The sequence below is a fragment of the Mustelus asterias genome, chromosome 1, assembly GCF_964213995.1.
Source record: "Mustelus asterias chromosome 1, sMusAst1.hap1.1, whole genome shotgun sequence".
Lineage (NCBI taxonomy): Eukaryota > Metazoa > Chordata > Chondrichthyes > Carcharhiniformes > Triakidae > Mustelus > Mustelus asterias.
This window is the reverse complement of record NC_135801.1, coordinates 195,181,346-195,207,551: the sequence shown is the minus strand read 5'-3', so window position 1 is coordinate 195,207,551 and position 26,206 is coordinate 195,181,346. Positions and strand designations below refer to the sequence as shown.

Here is a 26,206-nt window from a genome sequence, read left to right as displayed (position 1 = left end):
CTTTCTCTACACTCTAGATATGACTGTAACACTACATTCTGCACTCTCCTTTCCTTCTCTATGAACGGTATGCTTTGTCTGTATAGTGCGCAAGGAACAATACTTTTTACTGTATACTAATACATGTGACAATAATAAATCAAATCAAGGTTCAGAGGGGTACACATGGGAACTATTTTTTAAAAATTATCATAGCGGTTTCTTGGGGTGTTGAATGCGCTGCCTGAAAGGGATGGTTGAAGGAGATTCAACAGTAATTTTCAAAAATGAGTTGGATAATTATCTGAAGGGAATGCATTTTCAGGATTGGGGAAGAGAGTAGGACAGTGAGATGTGTTGGCTCGCTCGATCAAAGAACTGGCACAGGCACAATGGGCCAAACGACTGCCGTCTGTGCTGCATCATTTTGTGATTGGACCATAGATGTCAGAGCAGAAGTAGACCATTTGGCCTATCAAGTCTGCTCCACATTCAATAAGATCATAATTGATCTGATAATCCTTAACACCACTTTCCTGCCTTATTCCCATAATCCTGGATTCTCTTACCAATTAAAATCTATCTCAACCTTGAACACATTGAACAGTCCCCCAGCCTCTACCCCCTCTGCAATAAAAAATTCCACAGACACACTACCCTCGGAGAGAAGAAATTCCCCTCATCTCTGTCTTAAATGCGTGACCTCTTACTCTGAGATTATGCCCTCTGGTCCTAGACTCTGCCACAAGGAGAAACAACCTCTCAACATCTACCCTGTCAAGCCCCGAGAATCCTATATGTCTCAATAGGTCACCTCTCATTCTTCTAAACTCCACTGAATACAGGCCCAAACGACTCAACCTCTCATAAGAAAACCCCTCCATACCCGGGATCAACCTAGTGAACCTTCTCTGGACTGCTTCCAATAACAGTATATCTCACCTTAAATAAGAGGACTAAAACTGTTCAAAGTATTCCAGCTGTGGTTTAGCTGGTGCCCTGTATAGTTTTACTTGCCTATTTTTATACTCCATTCCCTTTGAAATAAAGATCAACATTCTATTTACTTTCCCAATTAACTAGTGAACATGCCCAGGACGGCACAGTGGTTAGCACTGCTGCCTCACAGCACCAGGGTCCGGGTTCGATACCAGTCTTGGGTGACTGTCTGTGTGGGTTTCCTCCAAGTGCTCTGGTTTCCTCCTACAGTCTAAAGATGTGCAGGTTAGGTGGACTGACCATGCTAAATTGGCCCTTAGTGTCCAAAGGTGTGTAGTTAGGGGGGTTAACGGGATAAATGTGGGGGGTTCCAGGGATTGGGGGGTGCCCCTTATTAAGCATCTGGATAAGATGCATTGTCGGAGAGTTGATGGGCCAAATGGCCTCCTTCTGCACTGAAGGGATTCTATGATTCATTTTGTGATTTATGTGGTAGGACCTCTAAATTCCTCTGTGCTACAGCTTTCTGGAATTTTTCTCCGTTTAAGTAATATTCATCCCCTTTATTCTTTCCACCAAAGTGCATAGCCTCACATTTTCCTACATTATATTCCATCTGCCAAGTTCTTGCCCACTCACATAATCTGTCCATATCCCTCTGAGGGACGTTTTTTACACAGAGGGTGGTGGGGGCCTGGAATGCGCTGCCAAGTAGGGTGGTGGAGGCAGGCACGCTGACATCGTTTAAGACTTACCTGGATAGTCACATGAGCAGCCTGGGAATGGAGGGATACAAACGATTGGTCTAGTTGGACCAAGGAGCGGCACAGGCTTGGAGGGCCGAAGGGCCTGTTTCCTGTGCTGTACTGTTCTTTGTTCTTTGTAGACTGGGTCATCCTCACCACTTCCCACCCATGCACAAATTTGATTAACAACTGCTATATACATTGGTCTTGGAGTAAGTAGAACAAAGATTCACCATGATACCAGGGCTAAAAGAGTTAAGTTATCAAAACAGGTAGCAGAGGTTTATATTCCCTTGAGTGTAGCAAATTAAGGAAGAATTGAGTTATTTACGGGGTTTGCAGAAATTGATACGGTACAGAGAAAAAAATGATTCTGTCTGATGGGGAAGTCTAAGACAAGGAGGCATAGCCTTAAAATTAGAGTTACTCGATTTGGGGTGATGTCAGAAAGCATATAGAGGGTGAGTGGAAATCTAAAACTCTCTCCCCCAAATATCTGCCAAAGCTCTGTTAATTTAATAGACAAGTGCAAATGACACAAAGATTGGCTGGGTGGTTAACAGTGAGGCGGAGTGTCTTGGGCTACAAGAAGATATAGACGGAATGGTCAAATGGGCAGATAAGTGGCAGATGGAATTTAACCCTGAAAAGTGTGAGGTGATGCACTTTGGAAGGAGTAATTTAGTAAGGAATGGTAGGACACTAGGAAGTTCAGTGTTTGTTCACAGATCTCTGAAAACGGAAGGGCATGTTAGTAGGGTGGTGAAAAAGGCATATGGAACGCTTGCCTTCATCAATTGAGACATAGATTACAAAAGCAGGGAAGTCATGTTGGAGTTGTATAGAACTTTGGTGAGGCCACAGCTGGAACACTGGGTGCAGTTCTGGTCACCACATTATAGGAAGGGTGTGATTGCACTGGAGGGGGTGCAGAGGAGTCACCAGGATGCTGCCTGGGATGGAGCATTTAAGTTATGAAGAGAGGTTGGATAGGCTTGGGTTGTTTTCGTTGGAGCAGGGAAGACTGAGGGGCAACCTGATTGAGGTGTACAAGATTATGAGGGACATGGACAGGGTGGATAGGGAGCAGCTGTTCCCCTTAGTTGAAGGGTCAGTCACGAAGGGACACAGGTTCAAGGTGAGGGGCAGGAGGTTTGGGGGGGATGTGAGGAAAAACATTTTTACCCAGAGAGTGGTGACGGTCTGGAATGCGCTGCCTGGGAGAGTGTTGGAGGCGAGTTGCCTCACATCCTTTAAAAACTATCTGGATGAACACTTGGCGCTTCATAACATTCAGGGCTGTGGGCCAAGTGCTGGCTGATAGGATTAGATGGGAGTACAGACATTCCTAATGTGTCGGTACAGACTCGATGGGCCAAAGGGCCTCTTCTGCGCTGTATGATTCTATATTTACAGGATTTCAAATCAGTTAAGACAATCCATGGTCTAATTGAATGACAGTCCATGTTCAAGAGGCTGAATTTCCCACACCTGTTCCTACATTCATGACATGGAGAGCTTTTCAAACCTTGCTTTCTCTTAGCTCTCCTAATGCCCCTATTAATGGCCAGTAGATCTGATTTGCTAAAGGACTCTCATTGGGAGGCTGGGACTCCTCCAGCCAGCTTCGAATCTCCGTCAATAGTGAATCTTGCTGGATAAGGAACCACAAAGTTTACAGTACACAAACAGTCAAACAGGTCCACTCCAATGTCTATGCTGTTATGAGACTCCTCCTACCGTCAGGATATCCTGCTATTCATTTCTCCCTTATGAATTTTCTCATTTCCTCTCAAATGTACCTATTTTATTCACCACAACCACTCCCTTTGGTAGTAAGATCCATATTCAAATTACACTTTGGGTCAAGATGTTTCTCACAAATTCATTTGTGACTATCTTCCATGTAAGACCCCTAATTTGGTCCTTGGCTATAAGCATACCCACACCACAGGGACCGCAGCAATTCAAGGCGGTGGTTCATCACCACCTTTTCAAGGGCAATTAGGGCAAATGCTGGCCTTGTCAGCAAGACTCACACCCTAAGAACGAATTAAGGAAAAAGTGAAAACACTTCTTTACCTCTACCCTATAAAATCCTTTCATTATACCTCTCTCAGCTCCTATTACTGATCAGTGCATGTTCTGCTCTGTGAAGCATCCCTGGGGGTATTGTATTGCCTTTACCCACAGTGTGTTGTGCGTGTTACAGTTCAGTCAGGGAGTCCAAGTTGCTGTGGTAACATATACTTTTACACGCATGTTGTAGTCTGGAGCTATGGATAGTGATGGTAGCGGCTCCAATTTTTCTCCATCACATCAACCAGGAATCTCTCCCACTCTCATCATCTGCCACCGGGTGCACGCGTTGGAAGGATTTGCAGCTTGGTACTCAACCTTCCTTGGCCACAAGTACTGAGGTGGGACTCGAACCTGGAATTTCTAGCTCACGATCGGCAGTGCCACAAAACAGGGCATGTTGTAAGGCTGCGGAATTCGCTTAATGGTTTGCAATCGAGGTTGAAACTGTGTCAACATTTAAGATTGGATTGGAGAGGTGGGTGGATAAGTGTGATTCGAACTATTCAAGTAGAACATGGTTGTCAATTTCTTTCCTGTTATTACATCAAATTATTTCTCACCTCTTGATCTACACCTGGTTCCTCCTAGTGAGAATTGTACCTGTACTGCTTACAGTTACCATAGCTGGCATGGTCTCATGGACCAGTCTTTCTCGCCTAGGAATGTTCAAGGAGTGGGTTGCCAACCCTCCAGGATTGATCTGAAGTCTGTAGAAGTTGATGATCAATCTCCAGGACATTGCTGTGTGCAACCCTGGGGAAATATTATTGGGACATCAAAAAAGATGGTCACTTTTTAAAAAATTTTCTTGGAACATTTCTCTTTATCAGGCATAAAAATATTAAAAATAGGAAAATGGCATCATCCAGTTGGGCAATGAATTCTTTTGCTTTGCAGATGGCAGAGGAAGGCAGTACGTCACAAGGATGGATGGCTGGAGCTTTGGGGACAGGGCAACGCATGTGATGAAACCTCCAGGAATGTATTTAATCACAGTTGGCAACCATATCAAATAGAAATTTTCCGCATTCTCTCCTTTCTACAGAAAAGAAAAGAGGCCCATTCAGTCTTCTCCGGCCATGATAGCTTCTCAGTTCTGGCGTCATCTTTTGTAATATGTTTGCCCCTTTTCTACAGGATCTCCATGTCCCTTATTGAGGAAAGGTTCTGGAGAGTCTCACCTCAGTCCAATTCACACACAGATCAAAGAAAAAAAGTCTTACAGCGAAAGGAACTGAATAATCTCAAGATGGCAAACGTAAACCAAGCCTCTAGGTTAAAGGTTAAGCTGTTAAATCGCTGGTTTCCATGACAGCAGCTGAAGAATGCTATTGGAGATTTCCTCACTCTAATTTAAAACTAGTCTCAGCAGAGGCAGCATTGAGGGAAACATGGTCGTCAAAGGCAAAGGGGGGCTTAAAAACTTCCCGTCCCCTCACAAGATGTGACTGGAATCGCATCAATGCCAACCCTCGAGGATTGCCCTGGAGTCTCCAGGAATTGTAGATTAATCACCAAGATACTACAGCGAGGACTATTATAATTTTTACATACAAACAACAAATATACAAACAAACAAAGAACAGGGATAGGCCACTCAACCCTCTTCCATTTAATAATGATGTGGAGGCGCTGGCGTGGGACTGGGGTGGGCACAGGAAGAAGTCTCACAACACCAGGTTAAAGTCCAACAGGTTTATTTGCTATCACGAGCTTTCAGAGCTCTGTTTCTTTGTCAGGTGAGATCGTGGTGATCTGATAGTAATCTCAAATCTGCATCCCACCTACATTCCATAAACCTATCACCTCCTTACTTACTTACAATCTATCCAGCTCTGCCTTTAAAATATTCAAAGATTCCACCACCTTTTCAGGAAGAGAGTTTTCTTTGATCTATTCCGTTTATTTGTTATCAGAATACTGGAGCTGTGGAAGAAAGGCTAACTTTCCCACAAACGTATCGATATTATTCACCTCAGCCAATCACTGTCACGGTCAAGAATCATCCAATTTGTAAATAAAGACTGTTTTCTCTTTCCAATGGCTGTGGGAAAGCACAAGGATGAACCTGGCTGCCAACCAATGGCAGGGCGGAGCAGTGGGAGACATCAGGTCATGTGGTAAAACTTCCAAGAATTCATTTAACCAGAGTTGGCAACCGCACAGGGTGGGGAAAGGTCATAATCTGGTCTGAGCAGAAACGGGTGACTCACGTAGCCCTCCAGAGAGCACAGGCTGATGTCTGGTCATGGTGTTCCTGGGAGAGGAGCACTGACAGAAACGAATGGCGTGCAAACCAGATTTCAGAATGCTAGCGTACTGCTATGTAATACAATTCCCGCTTACTCCTTCCGTTATAATTCTACTGGAATTAGATTAGTAGATTCTGCTCAATGTAACACCAGTTTCTCACATTACACTCTCCCTCAAAGCACACAAACAACAGCATTCCCAGAACATCACAAGGTTAGCTCCAATGATGGAAGTCCTGTAATCCATTTGTTTTCTTTACTCTTTCACTGGATGTGGGCGTCGCTGGCTGGATCAGCATTTAGAACATAGAAACAAAGGAAAACTACAGCACAAAACAGGCCCTTCGGCCCCACAAGTTGTGCCGAACATATCCCTAACTTTTAGGCCTACCTATAACCCTCCATCCTATTAAGTCCCATGTACTCATCCAGGAGTCTCTTAAAAGACCCTATTGAGTTTGCCTCCACCACCACTGACGGCAGCCGATTCCACTCGCCCACCACCCTCTGTGTGAAAAACTTCCCCCTAACATTTCCCCTGTACCTACCCCCCAGCACCTTAAACCTGTGTCCTCTTGTAGCAGACATTTCCACCCTGGGAAAAAGCCTCTGAGAGTCCACCCGATCTATGCCTCTCAACATCTTATACACCTCTATTAGGTCTCCTCTCATCCTACGTCTCTCCAAGGAGAAAAGACCACGCTCCCTCAGCCTATCCTCATAAGGCATGCCACTCAACCCAGGCAACATCCTTGTAAATCTCCTCTGCACCCTTTCAATCTTTTCCACATCCTTCCTGTAATGAGACGACCAGAACTGAGTGCAGTACTCCAAGTGGGATCTGACGAGGGTCTTATTTAGCTGCATCATTATCCCCGGACTCCTCAACTCAATCCCTCGATTGATAAAGGCCAGCACACCATACGCCTTCTTAACCACCTCCTCCATCTGCGGGCCGATTTTAGAGTCCTATGGACCCGGACCCCAAGGTCCTTCTGATCCTCTACAGTACTAAGAGTCTTTCCCTTTATATTGTACTCCTTCACCTCACTTGACCTGCCAAAATGGACCACGACGCATTTATCTGGGTTGAAGTCCATCTGCCACTTCTCCGCGAGGTCTTGCATCCTATCTATGTCCCTCTGTAACTTCTGACATCCCTCTAGACTATCCACAACCCCACCAACCTTCGTGTCGTCGGCAAACTTACCAACCCATCCCTCCGCTCCCTCATCCAGGTCATTTATGAAAATGACAAACAGCAAGGGTCCCAGAACAGATCCCTGGGGCACACCACTGGTGACCGACCTCCATGGGTCTAGAAAAAGACCCATCTATACCCAGGGATCTGTTCTGGGACCCTTGCTGTTTGTCATTTTCATAAATGACCTGGATGAGGAAGTGGAGGGATGGGTTGGTAAGTTTGCCGACGACACGAAGGTTGGTGGGGTTGTGGATAGTCTGGAGGGATGTCAGAAGTTACAGAGGGACATAGATAGGATGCAAGACTGGGCGGACAAGTGGCAGATGGACTTCAACCCAGATAAATGTGTAGTGGTCCATTTTGGTAGGTCAAATGGGATGAAGGAGTACAATATAAAAGGAAAGACTCTTAGTACGGTAGAGGATCAGAAGGACCTTGGGGTCCGGGTCTATAGGACTCTGAAATCGGCCCCGCAAGTGGAGGAGGTGCTTAAGAAGGCGTATGGTGTGCTGGCCTTTATCAATCGAGGAATTGAGTTTCGGAGTCCGGGGATAATGATGCAGCTATATAAGACCCTCGTCAGACCCCACTTGGAGTACTGTGCTCAGTTCTGGTCACCTCATTACAGGAAGGATGTGGAAAAGATTGAAAGGGTGCAGAGGAGATTTACAAGGATGTTGCCTGGATTGAGTGGCATGCCTTATAAGGATAGGCTGAGGGAGCTCGGTCTTTTCTCCTTGGAAAGACGTAGGATGAAAGGAGACCTAATAGAGGTATATAAGATGTTGAGAGGCATAGATCCGGTAGACTCTCAGAGGCTTTTTCCCAGGGTGGAAATGGCTGCTACGAGAGGACACAGGTTTAAGGTGCTGGGGGGTAGGTACAGGGGAGATGTTAGGGTGAAGTTTTTCACACAGAGGGTGGTGGGCGAGTGGAATCGGCTGCCGTCAGTGGTGGTGGAGGCAAACTCAATAGGGTCTTTTAAGAGACTCCTGGATGAGTACATGGGACTTAATAGGATGGAGGGTTATAGGTAGGCCTAAAAGGTAGGGATATGTTCGGCACAACTTGTGGGGCCGAAGGGCCTGTTTTGTGCTGTAGTTTTCTATGTTTCTATGTTACCCACTCTCTGCCTCCTTTGGGCAAGCCAGTTCTGGATCCACAGGGCAGCAGCACCTTGGATCCCATGCCCTCTCACTTTTGTTTCCCATCCCTAATTGCCCTTGAGTTGAATGATTTGCTAGACTATTTCAGAGTGCAGTTAAGATTCAACTAGTCATATGTAGGCCAGACCAGGTGAGAATGACAGATTTCCTTCCCTAAAAGTAAACCAGTTGGGTTTTAACGACAATCAACAATGGTTTCATTGGCACCATTACTGAGCTTAGCTTTATATTTATTCCAGATTTACCATGTTAGTAGTTGAATTTAAATTCCAGTAGCTGCTGTGGTGGGATTTGAACCCCAAAACATTAGCCTGGGCCTCTGGATTACTTGTCTATTACATTACGACTACACCTCCATTTCTCCATTCAATTTCATCTTGCTCAAAAAGCCACTCTCCTGTCTCAGCAGCACACCAGCCGCTGATTACCGAGAGTTCTATGGCATATTTAGAAGTGAGACGGGCTCCATACAAGGCTCCTCTCCTCTTTCCTTATCTAACTCTCAGCATAACTCTCCATTCCTCTCTCCCGCATGTCTTTACCTAGCTTCCACTTAAATTCATCTCTGCTATTTGCCTCAACCACTCCCTGTGATAACGTGTCCCACATTCTCACCACTCTCTTGATTAAGTTTCAACAATATTTATATAAGCATGAGGTTGCGGGTACAATTTTGTCTTTTAAAAAGCATTTAGACAGTTACATGGGTAAGATGGGTATAGAGGGATATGGGCCAAACGCAGGCAATTGGGACTAGCTTAGCGGTTAAAACAAAAGGGCGGCATGGACAAGTTGGGCCGAAAGGCCTGTTTCCAAGCTGTAAACCTCTATGACTCACCTAAAATGTAATTAAATGCATTTCACAGGAGGGTATTGATTGATGGATGTTTGCGTGAATGGAAAACAGTTCCCAGTAGTCTATGGGGCCTACGGGGATCAATTAGCTCAGTTGGCTAGACGGCTGGTTCATGGCACAGAGTGACACCAACAGTCCGAGTTCAATTCCCAGACTGGCTGAGATTATTCATGATGGTCGTGCCTTCTCAATCTTGCCCCTTGCTTGAGGTGTGGTGACCCTCAGGTTAACTCACCACCAGTCAGTACTCTCCCTCAAAGGGAGTATGGTCAGCTGGGACTATGGCGACTTTACTTTTACAAGGCTGTGTTGAGGCCCTTTCTGTTTGTTGTATATTTTAGTGATTTAGACGTAAATGTGTGTGTCATGATCAGGAAATTTGCAGATGACACAAAATTGCCCATGTAGTTGATCGTGAAGAGGATAGCTGTTAACTACAGAATTATATCAATGGTTTGATTCAGTGGAAAGAGAAGTGGCAAATGGAACAAAGAAAAGTATAGCACAGGAACAGGCCCTTCGGCTCTCCAAGCCTCCGCCGATCATGATGCCCTAAGTAAACCAAAAAAAAACCTTCTGCCCTTACTCGGGCCATATCCCTCTATTCCCTCCCTATTCATGTACCCATCCAGATGCCTCTTAAACGTTGCTAATGTGCCTGCTTCCACAGGCAGTGTGTTTCAGGCACCCACTCTTTACATGAAAAGCTTCCCCCGCACATCTCCCTTAAACTTTCCCCCTCTCACCTTGAACCTGTGCCTCCTTGTAATTGACACTTCCACCTTGGGAAAAAGCCTCTGTCTATCCACCCTGTCTGTGCTTCTCATAATTTTGTAGACCTCTATCAGGCCTCCCCTCAGCCTCTGTCTTTCCAGTAAAATTAATCCTAGTTTTTTCAACCTCCCCTCATAGCCAACACCCTCGAGACCGGGCAACATCCTGGTGAACCTTCTTTGCACTGTCTCCAAAGCTTCCATGTCCTTCTGGTAGTGCGGTGATTATAACTGCACACAATACTCCAAATGCAGCCTAACCAAGGTGTTATATTGCTGCAACGTGATTTCCCAACTCCTGTGCTCAATGCCCCAGCTACTTTTGTACTCAATTCCTCAGCAATGGAATTCAATCCAGAAAATTGTGAGGTAATGTATTTTGGGAGGGGAAAAAAAACAGGGGAATACTTAATAAATGGGAAGATATTGAGAGGGGTTGAGGAAGTGAAATATCTTGGAGTGCATGTCCAGAGGTCCTTAAAGGTGACAGGACAGGTGGACAAGATAGTGAAGAAAAATCACATGGAATGCTTCCCTTTATTGGGCAAGGTATTGAATACAGAAGCAGCGATGTAATACTGGAACTGTAAAAAACATTGTTTAGGCCACAGGCGTCTATCACTCAAACCAGAGTCCTTTGACTCTGTCTACACTTCCTGCTGCCTCGGGAAAGCAGCCAGCATAATCAAGGATGCCACGCACCCCAGAATACTCTCTTCCAACTTCTTCTGTTGGAAAAAGATACAAAAGTCTGAAAACAACCAACTCAAGAACTCTTCCCTGCTGCCATCAGACTTTTGAATGGTGCTATCACATATTAAGTTGATCTTTCTCTTCACCCTACCTGGAACTGCAACATTATATTCTGCACCCTATGAACAGTATGTTTTGTCTGTATGGCGTGCAAGAAACAATACTTTTCCCTGCATCCCAGTTCGTGATGTAGGGGTTCTACGAAATATGTCGTCCTTACCCCTACGTATGACTCCAGACCCACAGCAATACGGTTGACCCTTAACTGCCCTCTGAAATGACCCAGTTCAAGGGCAATTAGGGATTGGCAATAAATGCTGGCCTTGCCAGCGATGCCCACATCCCATGAAAGAATAAAGGATAAAAAAAGTGGAAACTTGACATCGAGCAGAGCAGAGGATGGAGCAGGAATGATAGGAAACATGGTTAAAATGTCACTGTCAAGACACCTCCCAGGCCAGTAGGGGCTAAGGGCAGAGGATAGGGGCAAAGCATTAGGCTTCTGATGATCCACAGTACCCGGTCCACAGGAATACAAAGGGGCCGTTGTTATATTCCTCAGCCAGTTGTGGAACCAAGCCACAGATTTTCAGATTCAAGGAGCTGGGCATGAAGCAGCCCGAATGTTGTCCTGTGCCGAACGGAACAACAAACAGGAACAGCGAGATCCAGCTACAGACAACTACTGATGTATATTAACAAATAAAAAAAACAGTCCCTTCTAACAGCAAGAGTCACTTGACTTCACCTCCTCTGCTCATATTCCTAACTTCTTTTGGAGTAAGATATAAACGAGCCAGTGTTTAGATTCTTGCCCCTCACCCACCACCCCCCTGGGCAATGGAAAATGTGCCTTATCAAACAGCTCCCTGGCTGCTATAGGGAGCAAATGCCAGCGGGTCAGCACAAGACTGACGTACCAAACCTCAAGAGAAAACATCAGAATGCAGCACGTGGGGGCTTTCAGTTATCTTGCCATCTCGTTTTTCAAATAACGTTTTGCTGTTAACGCTTGGCACTGATCAGCAATGTTTGCTTTGGTAGGCGAGGGAACTCTCTCATCAGAGGCTGGTGGGGGGGGGGGGGGGGGGAGATGAGAAATATTGCTGCTGCTAAGAAGGCTTGCTGAAGGTCACCGTTATTGCTGCTTGCTATCAAAAGGAAATTGCCATGAACAAAGGCCTGGTCACTGAGGCTAGGGTATCACCCTGCAAACACTGGGCACTCCTCTAACTGCAGCCCACCCTCCTCATTCCCTCAGAGACAACTCACTCTGCAGTGGGGCCGGTACTGTGTCCTGCCCAAGAGAAGGGGAGGACGGGCAGTTGATTCGTGCACATGTGAAAGACTGAACGTTAAACAGCATGGTCGGCACTTCATTTTTATTAATAAGACCATAAGACATAGGAGCGGAAGTAAGGCCATTCGGCCCATCGAGTCCACTCCACCATTCAATCATGGTTGATTTCAACTCCATTTACCCGCTCTCTCCCCATAGCCCTTAATTCCTCGAGAAATCAAGAATTTATCAATTTCTGTCTTGAAGACGCTCAACGTCTCGGCCTCCACAGCCCTCTGTGGCAATGAATTCCACAGACCCACCACTCTCTGGCTGAAGAAATTTCTCCTCATCTCTGTTCTAAAGTGACTCCCTTTTATTCTAAGGCTGTGCCCCCGCGTCCTAGTCTCCCCTGTTAATGGAAACAACTTCCCTACGTCCATCCTATCTAAGCCGTTCATTATTGTAAGTTTCTATCAGATCTCCCCTCAACCTCCTAAACTCCAATGAATATAATCCCACGATCCTCAGACGTTCATCGTATGTCAGGCCTACCATTCCTGGGATCATCCGTGTGAATCTCCGCTGGACCCGCTGATGATTGCAGCAACTTGCTGAAGGAGGGAAGGAGGGAAGGAGGGAAGGAGGGAAGAGTTTTCCCCACCTACTGTTGAAGCAATAAGTGTGGGCAGCCATGGTTTTGTCAGAATGATCTCCCCAACAGGCAGAAACTCCTGGGCAGCTGTCAAATGAAGTGCCAGCTGCTCAAGAACAAGACCAGCTTCTTCCCTGCTGCCATCAGACTTTTGACTACATTAAGTTGATCTTTCTCTGCACCCTAGCTATGACTGTAACACTACATTCTGCACCCTCTCGTTTCCTTCTCTATGAACGGTATGCTTTGTCTGTATAGCGTGCAAGAAACAATACTTTTTGCTGTATACTAATACATGTGACAATAATAAATCAAATCAAAAAATAATAAATCCGGAGCATCAGCTTGCTAGCTCTGCTTGGCATTACCCCCTCCTGCCCCAAGTCCATATTAAGGGCAGGAGGTGGGGGGGGGGGGGGGGGGGGGGGGGGGGGGGGGGAGCCTTTTGTGGCTGCATACTCTGGAACTATCTTGCCAAACTCGATAGGGTCTTTTAAGAGACTTCTGGATGAGTACATGGGACTTAATAGAATTGAGGGTTATAGGTAAGCCTATACATAAGCCTAGGTAGGTAGGGACATGACCGGCGCAACTTGTGGGCCAAAGGGCCTGTTTGTGCTGTATTGTTTCTATGTTCTATTACCATTACAGCACAGAGGAGGCCATTTGGCCCATCAAGTCCGTGACAGCTCTCTGTGGGGCAATCTGGTCAATCCCATTCCCCCCACCCTATTCCCATAGCAAGGATATTTTGAGTAAAACTGCCTCTCATAACAAAAGCAGAAAATTGGACAATAATTTTCTGGTTGGTAAGTAACTCATATTTCAATGACAGCAAATACACTGCTGAGTCACTTTGGGATCAACATGGCAACAACTCTTCCAGCTTCCCCACCTCCCCATAGCTCCACTTAACTGATCTCAAGATCCTTCTTGAAGCGCTGCAGTCCATGTGTTGAAGGTACACCCACAGTGCTGTAGGGAAGGAGTTCCAGGATTTTGACCCAGTGGTAGTGAAGAAATGGCAATATGCAATCATTTTTGATAAATCTACTGGAATTCTTTAAGGATGTAACTGGTAAAGTTGACCAAGGAGAACCAGTGGATGTGATTTATTTACAATTTTAGAGACTTTTGACACATTCTCACATAGCTGATCACTATGTAAAGTTTAAGCGCATGGGATTGCAGGTATCTTGAGATAGATAGAAAGCTGGTTAGAGTCATAGAGGTTTATAGCATGGAACCAGGCCCTTCGGCTCAACTTGTCCATGCCATCCAGTTTTTACCACTAAGCTAGAGGGATATGGGCCCGCATTTGGCCCATATCCCTCTACACCCATCTTACCCATGTAACTATCTAAACGCTTTTTAAAAAACAAAATTGTACCCGCCTCTGGTAGCTTGTTCCAGACACTCATCACCCTCTGTGTGAAAGAATTGCCCCTCTGGGCCCTTTTGTATCTCTCCCCTCTCACATTAAACCTATGCCCTCTAGTTTTAGACTCCCCTACCTTTGGGAAAAGATATTGACTATCTATGTTATCTATGCCTCTCATTATTTTATAGACCTCTATAAGATCACCCCTAAGCCTCCTGTGCTCCAAGGAAAAAAGTCCCAGTCTATCCAACCTCTCCTTATAACTCAAACCATCAAGTCCTGGTAGCATCCTAGTAAATCTTTTCTGCCCCTTTCTAGTTCAATAATATCCTTTCGATAATAGGGTGACCAGAACTCAAGTGTGGCCTTACTAATGTCTTGTTCAACTTCAACAAGACGTCCCAACTCCTGTATTCAATGTTCCAACCAACGAAACCAAGCAGTCCTTATGAATACCTTATCAGATGTGTTAGCAGATAGGAAGCAAAGAGTTGGAATAAAAGGGTCTTTTTTCGATTGGCCCTAGTGGGGTACTGCAGGGATCTGTGCTAGGACCTCAACTGTTCACATATCTTAACAATTTGGACAAGGGAACTAAATATATTACCTCCAAATTTACAGATGATACCAAGTTGAGTGAGGTGGTGAGTTGTGAGGAGGATGCAAAGTCAGCATTATTTGGACAGGCTGAGTGTGGGCATAAGCATGGCAGATGCAGTGTAATGTGGGTAAATGTGAGGTTATCCACTTTAGTACAATAAGAAGAAGACAGATTGTTATTTATATGGGTGTAAATTGAAAGAGGTGAATACTCAATGAGGTCTTGGTGTCCCGTGCATCTGTCGCTGAAAGTAAGCATGCAGGTACAGCAGGTAAATAGTACACTGGCCTTCATAGAAAGAGGATTTGAGTACAGGAATAGGTGTACTTTACTGCAATTGTATCGTACATTGGCGAGACCATACCTGGAGCAGAGCTGGTGTCCTTATCTGAAGAAGAATTTTCTTGCTATAGAGGGAGTACAGTGAAGGTTTATCAGGCTGATTCCTGGGATGGCAGGTCTGTCGTATGAGGAGAGACTAAGTCGGTTAAGATTATATTCATTTGAGTTCAGAAGAGTAAGAGGGGATCTCATAGAACATAGAAAAGCTACAGCACAAAGAGGCCCTTCAGCCCACAAGTTGCACCGAACATGTCCCTACCTACTAGGCTTACCTATAACCCTCTATCTTACTAACTTCCATGAACTTATCCAAAAGCCTCTTAAAAGACCCTATTGAATCCACCTCCACCACCACTACCGGCAGCCAATTCCACACATCCACCACCCTCTGAGTGAAAAACTTACCCCTAATATCTCCTCTGTACCTACTCCCCAGCACCCTAAACCTGTGACCTCTTGTGGCAACTTATAAAATTCTAACAGGGTTAGACAGGGTAGATTCAGAAAGAATGTTCTCGATGGTGGGGGAGTCCAGAACTGGGGGTCATAGTTTGACGATAAGGGGCAAACCTTTTAGAACTGAGGTGAGGAGAAATTTCTTCACCCAGAGGATGGTGATTGTGTGGAATTCACTACCACAGAATGTAATTGAGGCCAAAACATTGTCTGATTTCAAGAAAGAATTAGATATAGCTCTTGGGGCTAAAGGGATCAAGGGATATGGGGGTTGGGGGGGGGGAGAAGGCGGGATGAAAATATTGAATTTGATGATCAGCAATGATCAAAATGAATGGTGCAGCAGGCTCGAAGGGCCGAATGGCCTCCTCTTCTATTTTTTTTATGTATGGTTCTGTAAATATTTAGGATGTTAAGTGGCTAGAGGGGAACATGCAGGTGATGGATGCCCTTCTTTGTCTTGGTGATAGAGGTCACGGGTTTGATAGTTTGTGTTGAAGAAGTCTTGACGCGTTCCTGCAGTGGCATCCTGGGAGTCACCATTGACCAGAAACTGAACTGGGATAGCCTTACATGGCTACAAAAGCAGGTCAGAAGCTGTTCACCAGCTACAAGGTCTAAGTCAGGAGTGTAATGGAATAGTGGAATATTTTCCACTTGCCTGGATGGGTGCAGCTCCAACAACACTCAACACCATCCAGGACAAAGCAGTCCACTTGATTGTCATTCTAACCATCACCTTCAATATTCACTCGCTCCACATCAATGCACTGTGGCAGCTACAAGATGCACTGTAGCAACTCACCAAGGCTCCTTTAACAGCACCTTCCAAACCTATGACCTCGATCACTTAAAGGACAAGAGCTACAGATACATGGGAATACCACCATCCGGAACAGAGTGAGCTGGAAACAAACGGGAGCCTGGTGTCTGAGGATTAGCACAGTAAGAAGTCTCACAACACCAGGTTAATACCCGAGGACTAGCACAGAGCAGGCTTGGGAGTGGCGATGATTGAGGCCCTGCAGCTTTCACATACTCCTCTTATTTAAGGGGCAGCTAAATAATTTATTTTAAACATTTTCTTTCACAGGGTGTGAGTGTCAACAGCTAGCCCAACATTTATTGCCCACAGCTAATTGCCCTTGAGAAGGTGATGGTGAGCTGCCTTCTTGAACCGCTGCAGTCCCGGAGGTGTAGATACACCCACAGTGCTGTTAGGGAGGGAATTCCAAGAGTTTGATCCAGTGATGGTGAAGGAACGGTGAAATATTTCCAAGTAAGGATGGTGAGTGACCTGGAGGGGAACTTCGAGGTGATGGTGTTCTCATGTATCTGCTGCTCTTGTCCTTCTGGATGGTAGCGGTCACAGGTTTGGAAGATGCTGTATCAGAAACCTTGCTAAGTTTCTGCAGCGCATCTTGTAGATAGTACACGGTGCTGCCACTGTGAAGGGAGAGAGTGTTGAAGGTGGTGGAGGACTGAATTCTGTCATATTCCTATTTGTATCTGCCACTTGTCCTTGCTAAAGTCATTGGAGGTGTTTCTCTCCAAGGAGAACAATCCAATGTTTAGTCAGTATGTAATTTTAGTAAACCATTGATTTCCAAATCACTTCTACATGAAAATGCCATATAAGATTCCTTCAAATATTGGAACTGCTACTATCAAAGACAGCTCAACTAACTCACCCTCTCTACCCCCTACAATCTGCAAGATTTTACGGTTACCTTTATTAAAGTCAAGCATTCAGCAGAAACCCCAGTGATTGTACCTGTGAAGCAATGACACAGCACAAAATGAAGGGCAGTTTAACAAGGATAAATCATTTGCTGGCCAGGAAAATGTTATGCTTGCATTAAGAGTTCGACAGGCAGTGTAAAAAGCCAGTCCGTAATGTTTGTAGCACAGCTCATCAATCATCATTACAGAGTCTGCACTTCCATTAAGAGGGGATCTTATTGAAACATATAAGATGATTAGAGGTTTAGATAGGGTGGATAGTGATAGCCTTTTTCCTCTGATGGAGAAATCCAGCACGAGGGGGCATGGCTTTAAATTGAGGGGGGGTAGTTATAGAACCGATGTCAGGGGTAGGTTCTTTACCCAGAGGGTGGTGAGGGATTGGAATGCCCTACCAGCATCAGTAGTAAATGCGCCTAGTTTGGGGGCGTTTAAGAGATCCGTAGATAGGTTCATGGACGAAAAGAAATTGGTTTAGGTTGGAGGGTCACAGTTTTTTTTTAACTGGTCGGTGCAACATCGTGGGCCGAAGGGCCTGTTCTGCGCTGTAATGTTCTATGTTCTATGTTCTATGTTCTATGAGAGGCTGCAAGGCAGTCCAGAATGACTGAGGTTCACTGAATTAGAGAGAGAAAGCTGGAAAGTTGCGCTTGGAGTTATGTAATGGTTCTGAATGGGGAGGGAATTGCTTCATTTGGGATTTGAGAAAATGGGAGAGAAAGGGAAGGGGTTTGATCCATTGGGATTTTACACAATAGGAATGGAAGGGGATTAACCCATTGGGATCCCTGAGTGCATGCCCAAAATCTTTGAAGGTGCCAGGAGAAGCTGAGAAGGTTGTGAAAACATCCGCAGAACCCTGGATTTTATAGAGGAAAAGAGTGCAGAAGCAAATCCTTTATAAATCACTGGTTAGGACTCAACTAAAAGATTGTGTACAGTTCCGGACAGCACTATTTAGGAAAGATGTCAAGGCCTTAAGAGCACAGGAGCTTGACCAGAGATGTCGGATTGTTCTCCTTAGAGCAGAGGCTGTTTATGGGAAATCTGACTAGAGGTCCACAAATCATGAGGGATTTCGATAAATAAGGAGAAACTGTTCCACCGTCAGGCAGATTGGTAACCAGGGGGTCACAGGCAATTAGCAAAAGAAACAGAAATGCAAAGAATTCATTTCCCCGCAGTGAGCTGTGATCTGGAATGCGCTGCCTGAAAGGACTGTGGAAACTAGTGACTTTCAAAAGGAAATTGGATCAATACTAGAAAAGCTGACACTTGCAGGACTCTGGGGAAAGAGCAGGCTTGCGGAATTAATTGGATAGCTCTTTCAAAACGTTGGTACAGGTAAAACGTACAAGATCACTTCAGTGCTGTTAACATGCCATAAAGGGCTATGGGGTACGGGTTGAACCCATTTGGATTTTGTAGAGTGAGGTGATTGCCAGCTCCCAGACTATGGAGGCTCAGAAAGGGTTTGCTGCAGCTTGAGTGCTGAGCAGTCCAGGATGGTAGCTCAAGCTGAGAAAGTCAGGGGAACACTCAGTCTGTGACAAACTGGGAAACCAGTCTGTGGGGCATTCCCACTTTAAACACCCTCAGAATCCCAAATAAATCAGCCCTGCGTGACCAGCTCATGCAGTTCAGAAAAAAAACCCAGCATGTGTGCTAAACAGCAAAAACAATGCTGTGTCCTTAATATCCAGAGAGGCTGGACAGAGTCCAGCACAAGCAGTAACTCACTGTGTCAGCAACCTGTTCCATTCCAAGTGCCCATTGGGACGAAGCCTAGATGTGAACAATGAATCAAAGTATTGAAAGCGTCAGCCGTGAGGAGCGGAAAGCATTTCACTTAATGGCCTAGTCTGAAATATCCTTTTAACAACCGTCACGTCACAGCTACATTGTTGCTGCACGGGTTGCTATTTTCTCCACTTACTGCTCTCCTCCTGAACTTCACAGCAAGCACTGACCCGAACTGGCTCCACAGTGGCTGGCTGCTCGACCATGTTTTGCTGTGTTAGCCTTCCCTTCCCTGTGAAGAAAGACCTTGCTGAACCTGCCACAACTTGCAGACTACCGAGGCCCAAGGCCTTAACAGCGGGTGCCAGAGCTAATGTTTCAGCAGCTGTCTGCCCCTCTTGGTGTCCAAGGAAATAAAGCAAAGGAATATGGGCAGAATGGAGAAGCATCCCGCACCAAGTCCATTTTAAAATTCTCATCCCTCGTGTTCAATTCCCTCCACGGCCTCACCCCTCATTGTCTCGAGCAGGCTCGAGGGGCTAGATGGCCTACTCCTGCTCCTATTTCTTATGTTCTTATGTTCTTATGTCTCTGTAAGTTCCTTTAGCCCAACAACTCTCTCAGATCCCTGCACTCAGCCAATTCTAGTCTCTTGTACATCTCAAGTTTCCTCAGTTCACTCCCAGTGACTGTGCCTTCAACTACAAAGGCACTGAACTCTGGAACTCCCTCTCGAAACTCCCCCACCTCGCTAACATTCTCTCTTCCTTCGGCTGCCCTGACTAAGTCTGACTAAGTTATGGGCACCTGTCCCAATATCTCCTTTTGCCATCTGATGTCAAATGTTGCCTGATGAATGTTACCTGTTAAACGCCTTGGTCCATTTTACTACATCAAAAATGCCAAATAATCGCAAGTTCCTGTTAACTCAGGGAAAATGAAAGAGGTTTATAGACTCTGAACTCTGGTTTTAACAGAACTCTTGGCTCGGTGGCTTTTCTCTCCTTCGGGGATCTGCTGGCCTCCACTTGACAGCTGTCCCCAGAAGCTCAGTTCTTGCCCACCCCATATGTCTCTAATCTCCTCTAGCACCACAACTCTGAGTTATCTATGCGCTTCTCCATTTCTGGCATATTCAGCACCCTGGCGCTTAAGCAGCTCCAGGCACTGCCCTGTAGCTCTGTGATAAGGCCAGTTATGGCATTCGAGATATGGTTAGGAAATACGTCAATACAAAGTGAGCAAATCAAATTGTTTGACACAAATTACAGCATGAAAATGGAGCAACTTACTGAACACACAAGATAATTATCGCAATCAGATTTACCTGCCTCTTCCCACACCACTTCAACCATTTTTTTTCCTTTGATCAAATCTCCAATCTAATCTAAAATGTTGACATATATGGTGGGATTTTCCAGTCCTTCCTGCCAGCAGGATCTTTCAGTCCCACCGAAGGCAACTCCGCATGGCGGGTTCCCCGGCAGCATGGCTGGCAAGCAATGCAAATGGCTATTGACTTTGGCGGGACCAGTGGATCTCGGCAGTGGCCAATGGTGAGCTGCCTCCGCTGCAGTTTTGTGAGGGGGGGGGGCGATTGGAAAATCCTGGCCATAGTTTCTGCCTTAATCACAATGATCTGTTTGGAGGGAATTCTCCTGCTCTCTACTATTAATGTCTTGCATTTAATCGTGTATCTATGGCCTCTCATTCCTCTCATTCTTTGTCCATCAACAAACACAAACAGTCCACTTCTATCTCCATTGTCCCACTCCATGCTTCACAGGTGTACCAGGGAACAAAATCTGACATAAAACCATCTGAGAAATTAGACCACGTGATCAAAAGCTCAGTCAAAAAGGTAGTGTTTAAGGAACAGCTTTAAAGGAGTAGAGAGGTGGAGAGGTTTAGGGAAGAATTAGAGGAGCATAGATATCTTGGGCATGTAGTGCTGGAGAAGATTAGAGAGATAGGGAGGGGCAAGGCTATGGAGGGATTTGCAAATGAGGATGAGAATTTGAAATCGAGACTTCGTGAGGAAGACCCCAGTTTCAGTATGTTCCGAGTAGCCAGGGGTACTCCTGGATTAGGGCCAGACAGAATTCAGAGAATTTTACAACATAGGAGGAGGCCATTCGGTGCATCGTATCTGCACCGGCTCCCGAAAGAGCTACCCAGCTAGTCCCATTCTCCAGCCCTGTCTCCATAGCCCTCTAAATTCATCACTTTCAAATACGTATCCAATTCTTTTTCGAAACCACCTATGGAATCTGCCTCCACCACTCTCACGGGCAGCACAGGGGTGGGCAAGAACTGAGCTTCTGGGAACAGCTGTCAAGTGGAGGCCAAGCAGATCCCCAAAGGAGAAAAGCCACTGAGCCAAGAGTTCTGTTCCAAACCCCAACAACTCTCTGAAGAAAGAAGTTCTCCTCATCTCACTCTGAGCTCTCTTGCTGACCATCTTGACATTGTGGACCTTAGTTGCTGACATATCAACGAGTGGAAACAGAATATCCTTCACCCTGTCCAAATTATTCATAATTTTGAACACCTCAATAAGGTTACCTCTTGATCGTCTCTGCTCCGGGCAGAATAAGCTCAATTTCTCTAATCTTTCCTTGTATCAAAAATTCTTCATTCCTAGTATCACTGTAGCAAATTTCCTTTGAACTCTCTCTAAGGCTTTTTAACATCCTTCCTCCAGAGCTGAATGCAATACTTCAAATGTGGTTTGACCAATCATTTGTAGAGGTGTAGCATTAATTCCTTGCTTTTATACTCTATGCCTCTCTTTATAAACCCAAGCATCATGTAAGCCTTCTTGGCAACTGTTTCAACCTGCCTGGCCAGCTGCAGAGAATTATGCACTTGAACCCCTGGGTCCCTCTGCTCCTTTACTCCCCTCAAAGTTGTACCACTGAGCCTGGATTGTCTCCCCATGTTTCTTCCACCAAAATGCATTATGTCACATTTTGCTGCATTGAAATTCATCTGCCAGGTGTGTCTGCCCATTTGCCCAACTTGTCCCATGTACCTCTGAAGTCACTCAGTGTCATCCTCACAATTCATTGTTCTCCATAGCTTAGTATCATCTGCAAATTTAGAGATTTTGCCCTCAACACCCATCTCTAAATCATTTATATAAATCAGAAAAAGCAAGGGTCCCAACAGGGGATGACAGAGGAACACCACTTTCAACTTGTCTCTGGTCTGAGAAGTGCCCATCCATACCTACCCTGTTTCCGATCGTTTAGCTAACTTCTAATCCATGTTGCCAAAGACCCATCAATTTCAAACATTTCTTTTAGCACCATATCAAATGCTTTCTGAAAATCCAAATGTACAACATCCACAGCAGTACCCTTATCCACTGCTTGTGTCACCTTGTCAAAAAACTCAATTAAATTCATCAGACATGACCTGCCTTTGACTTATTTTACTCTTAAGTGTACACATAATCTTATCCCATATTATGGCTTCCATCCGTTTTCCCACTATTGATGTCAAGCTGACAGGTCTGTAGTTTGCGGGGTTATCCTTTGCCCCTTTCCTAGCAGCATCACATTTGCAATCCTCCATCCCCCGGGGACTAATCCGAGAGGGGCCTGGAAATTTCTGTCAATGGTGCTGCAATTTGTCCCCTTACCTCTCTCAGCAATCTAGGATGCATCCCACCCGGGCCTGGCGACTTCTCTTCCTGGAGTGCTGCCAGTCTTCTCTTTAGCACCTCTTCTTTATCTATCACTATACTGCCTAGCTGTTCAATCTGCACACTTTCAACTGAGCCATTGTCACACTCTTCTAATTTGGTAAGCAAAGTTCTCATTTAGCCCCTCTGCCATACCCTCCACTTCACTGAGCAGTTTGCCCTGCTGGTCCCTTATGGACCCACTCGATCCTTCACTAATCTTTTACCAATGATACGTTTGAAGAATATTTTACTATTTGTTTTAGCACAACCTGCCATCCTTTCTTCATGATTCCTCTCAGCCATCTTTATTCCACCCTCAGCCTCTCTCCTGCATTTGAGATGCTCTTCCCGATTGCTGTTGCTACTATTATTTCGGCATGCATCATATGCCTCTTTTTCTTCCTTATTTTCTCATCAATATCCTTAGACATCCAGGGTACTCTAGCTTTGGATAGTCCGTATTTATTTTTCATGGCTATGTACCTAGCCTGCATCCTATTCATATCTCCTTTGAAAGTCTCCCATTTGTCATACACTGTTTTATCCACTAAAAATGAGTTTCCAATCAACCTGCTCCAGTTCAACGTTTAGACCCATAAAATTTGCCCTGTTCCAGTCAGGGATCTTTCTTAATCTGTGTCTGATTTTTATCCTTTTCCAATTTAATGTTGAACCTTATTATATTATGATCACTATTTCCCAACTGCTCCTCCATTCCTTAGGCTGCCTCATTTCCTACAACCAGATCCAGCACAGCTTCCTCCCTGGTAGGACTGGAGTTCTCCTCCACACACTGCAATAATTTCGCCCCTTCCGTGCCCAATACTATTCTTTTCCCAGTCTACCTTAGGGTAATTGAAATCTCCAAATATCACAACCCTTATTGTCCTGCAGGTTTCCATAATCTGCTCATTGCGTCTTGGAAGTGCAGCAGAGAGGGAGAGATTCGCGAGAGGAGTGCTGCGGGTAAGCGCTTAACTTACTTTTTCGCGGGTTTTTTCTTTAAAAATATCTAAACCCGGAAGTGGTCGCGCAGGGAGGTCTGGGAGAGAGAGATTTTTTTTTTCCCCAATAAATTGGAACAGAGAGGAATCCCAATACTCTACACTTGTAGAGTATCCCACCCTCCCTCCTCCTCTAACCTAAAAAAAAAGACCCAGTGAGAGCAGGGCTTTGGAGAAAACAGGAGGAGGAAAGGTAAGTTTAAAATTTTCATTCACTTTTTTTTCCCTGTGTGTTTAAAGGGGCAATTATGAGTGTGAGGCCAGTATGTTGTTCCCAATGTAGGATGTGGGAGGTCCTGGAGGCTCCTAGCCTCCCGGACGACCATATCTGTGCTGGGTGTGTTGAGCTGCGGTTCCTAAGGGACCATGTTAGGGAACTGGAATTGCAGCTCGAGGACCTTCGCCGGGTTAGGGATAGTGAGGAGGTCATTGACAGGAGCTATCGGCAGGTGGTCACACCGGGACCACGGGAGGAGGGTAACTGGGTAACAGTGAGGAAGGAGAAAGCTCAGTTGATGGTGAGCACCCCGGTGGATGTGCCCCTTAATAATAAGTACTCCTGTCTGAGTACTACTGGGGTGGACAGCCCACCTGGGGGAAGCAGCGGTGGCAGTGTCTCTGGAGCTGAGCCTGGCCCAGTAGTGCAAAAGGGTAAGGAAAGGAGGGTAGTGCTAATTGGGGACTCTACGGTGAGGGGGTCAGATAGGCGTTTTTGCGGACACAGACGGGACTCTCGGATGGTGGTTTGCCTCCCTGGTGCAGGGGTCCGGGATGTCTCTGGTCGAGTCCCAGAAATCCTGAAGGGGGAGGGAGAGGAGCCGAAGGTCGTGATGCATATAGGTACTGCTGACATAGGTAGGAAGAGGGAAGGGGTCATGAAAAGAGAATATAGGGAGTTAGGTAGACAGCTGAGAAAGAGGAATGCAAAGGTAGTAATCTCGGGATTGCTGCCTGTGCCGCGGGAGAGTGAGAACAGGAATCGGTGGAGAATGAATGCGCGGCTGAGGGACTGGAGCAAGGGACAAGGATTTGGGTACTTGGATCATTGGGACCTCTTTAGGGGCAGGTGTGACCTGTTTAAAAAAGACGGGTGGCACTTGAATCCCAGGGGGACCAATATCCTGGCGGGAAGGTTGGCTAAGGCTACTGGAGAGACTTTAAACTAGAAAGGTTGGGGGGAGGGAATCGGAATGAGGGGACTGAGAGCGAGGAGGTTAGCTTGCAAATAGATAAGGAATGTAAACAGGGTAAGAGGGAGGTTAGACGAGTGATGGAGAAGGGAAGTGCTCAGGCTGAAGGTCTGAGATGTGTCTATTTTAATGCCAGGAGTGTAGTGAATAAAGTGGATGAGCTTAGAGCGTGGATTGCTGCTTCGAATTGTGATGTGGTGGCCATTACGGAGACTTGGATGTCTCAGGGACAGGACTGGGTGCTTCAGGTGCCGGGTTTTAGATGTTTCAGGAAGGACAGGGAGGGAGGCAAGAGAGGGGGGGGAGTGGCACTGTTGATCAGGGATAGTGTCACGGCTGTAGAGAAGGTGGACACCGTGGAGGGATTGACTACGGAGTCTCTGTGGGTGGAGGTTAGGAACAGGAAGGGGTCGGTAACGTTGCTGGGTGTTTTCTATAGGCCGCCCAATAGTAACAGAGATGTTGAGGAGCAGATGGGGAAACAGATCCTGGAGAGATGTAGGAATAACAGAGTTGTCGTGATGGGAGATTTTAATTTCCCAAACATAGATTGGAATATCCCTAGGGCTAGGGGTTTGGATGGAGAGGAGTTTGTTAGGTGTGTCCAGGAGAGTTTCCTGACACAGTATGTGGATAAGCCTACTAGAGGAGAGGCTGTACTTGATCTGGTGCTGGCTAATGAACCTGGACAGGTGGAGGATCTCTCGGTGGGTGAGCATCTTGGGGATAGCGATCATAATTCTATCTCCTTCACGATAGCATTGGAAAGAGATAGGATCAGGCAGGCTAGGAAAGTGTTTCTCTGGAGTAAAGGGAAATACAGTGTCATCAGGGAGGAAATTAGACGGGTAAATTGGAAGGAGGCATTCTTGGGGAAAAGTACCGAAGGAAAGTGGAGGATTTTCAAGGAATGTTTGTCTGGAGCTCTGCATGACAACGTTCCGATGAGACAGGGGGGTGTTGGTAGGGTACGGGAACCGTGGTGCACGAAGGTTGTGATGAACCTGGTGAATAAGAAAAGAGAGGCGTACAGAAGGTTCAGGGAGCTAGGAGGTGTTAAGGATTTAGAGGAGTATACGGGATGTAGGAAGGAGCTTAAGAAGGAAATTAGGAGAGCGAGAAGGGGTCATGAGAAGGCCTTGGCGGGTAAGATTAAGGAGAATCCCAAGGCTTTCTACAAATATGTCAAGAGTAAAAGGATGAGATGTGAAGGCATAGGACCCTTAAAAGGTGAAGGGGGAAAAGTTTGTGCGGAACCGTTAGAAATGGCGGAGGTGCTTAATGAATACTTTACCTCGGTATTCACGGTGGAAAGGGATCTGGGTGGTTGTACTGCTGGTTTGCGGTGGACAGAAAGGATCGAGCATGTGGACA

The 26,206-nt window shown here is 45.8% G+C and overlaps 1 protein-coding gene across 5 annotated transcripts in view; it reads right to left on the bottom strand.

Moving 5' to 3' along the window:
• The window catches only part of LOC144501162 (uncharacterized), a 134,488-nt gene that overhangs the window by 97,416 nt on the left and 10,866 nt on the right, over window positions 1-26,206 (bottom strand). For 3 of the 5 annotated variants that reach the window (XM_078224574.1, XM_078224609.1, XM_078224592.1), the window contains exon 2: window positions 18,948-18,992. The exons of the other annotated variants lie outside the window; for them this stretch is intronic. In XM_078224574.1, the coding sequence (XP_078080700.1) occupies window positions 18,948-18,992 (45 nt within the window). The remainder of the gene's footprint in view (window positions 1-18,947; window positions 18,993-26,206) is intronic. 5 annotated transcript variants of the gene reach the window in all.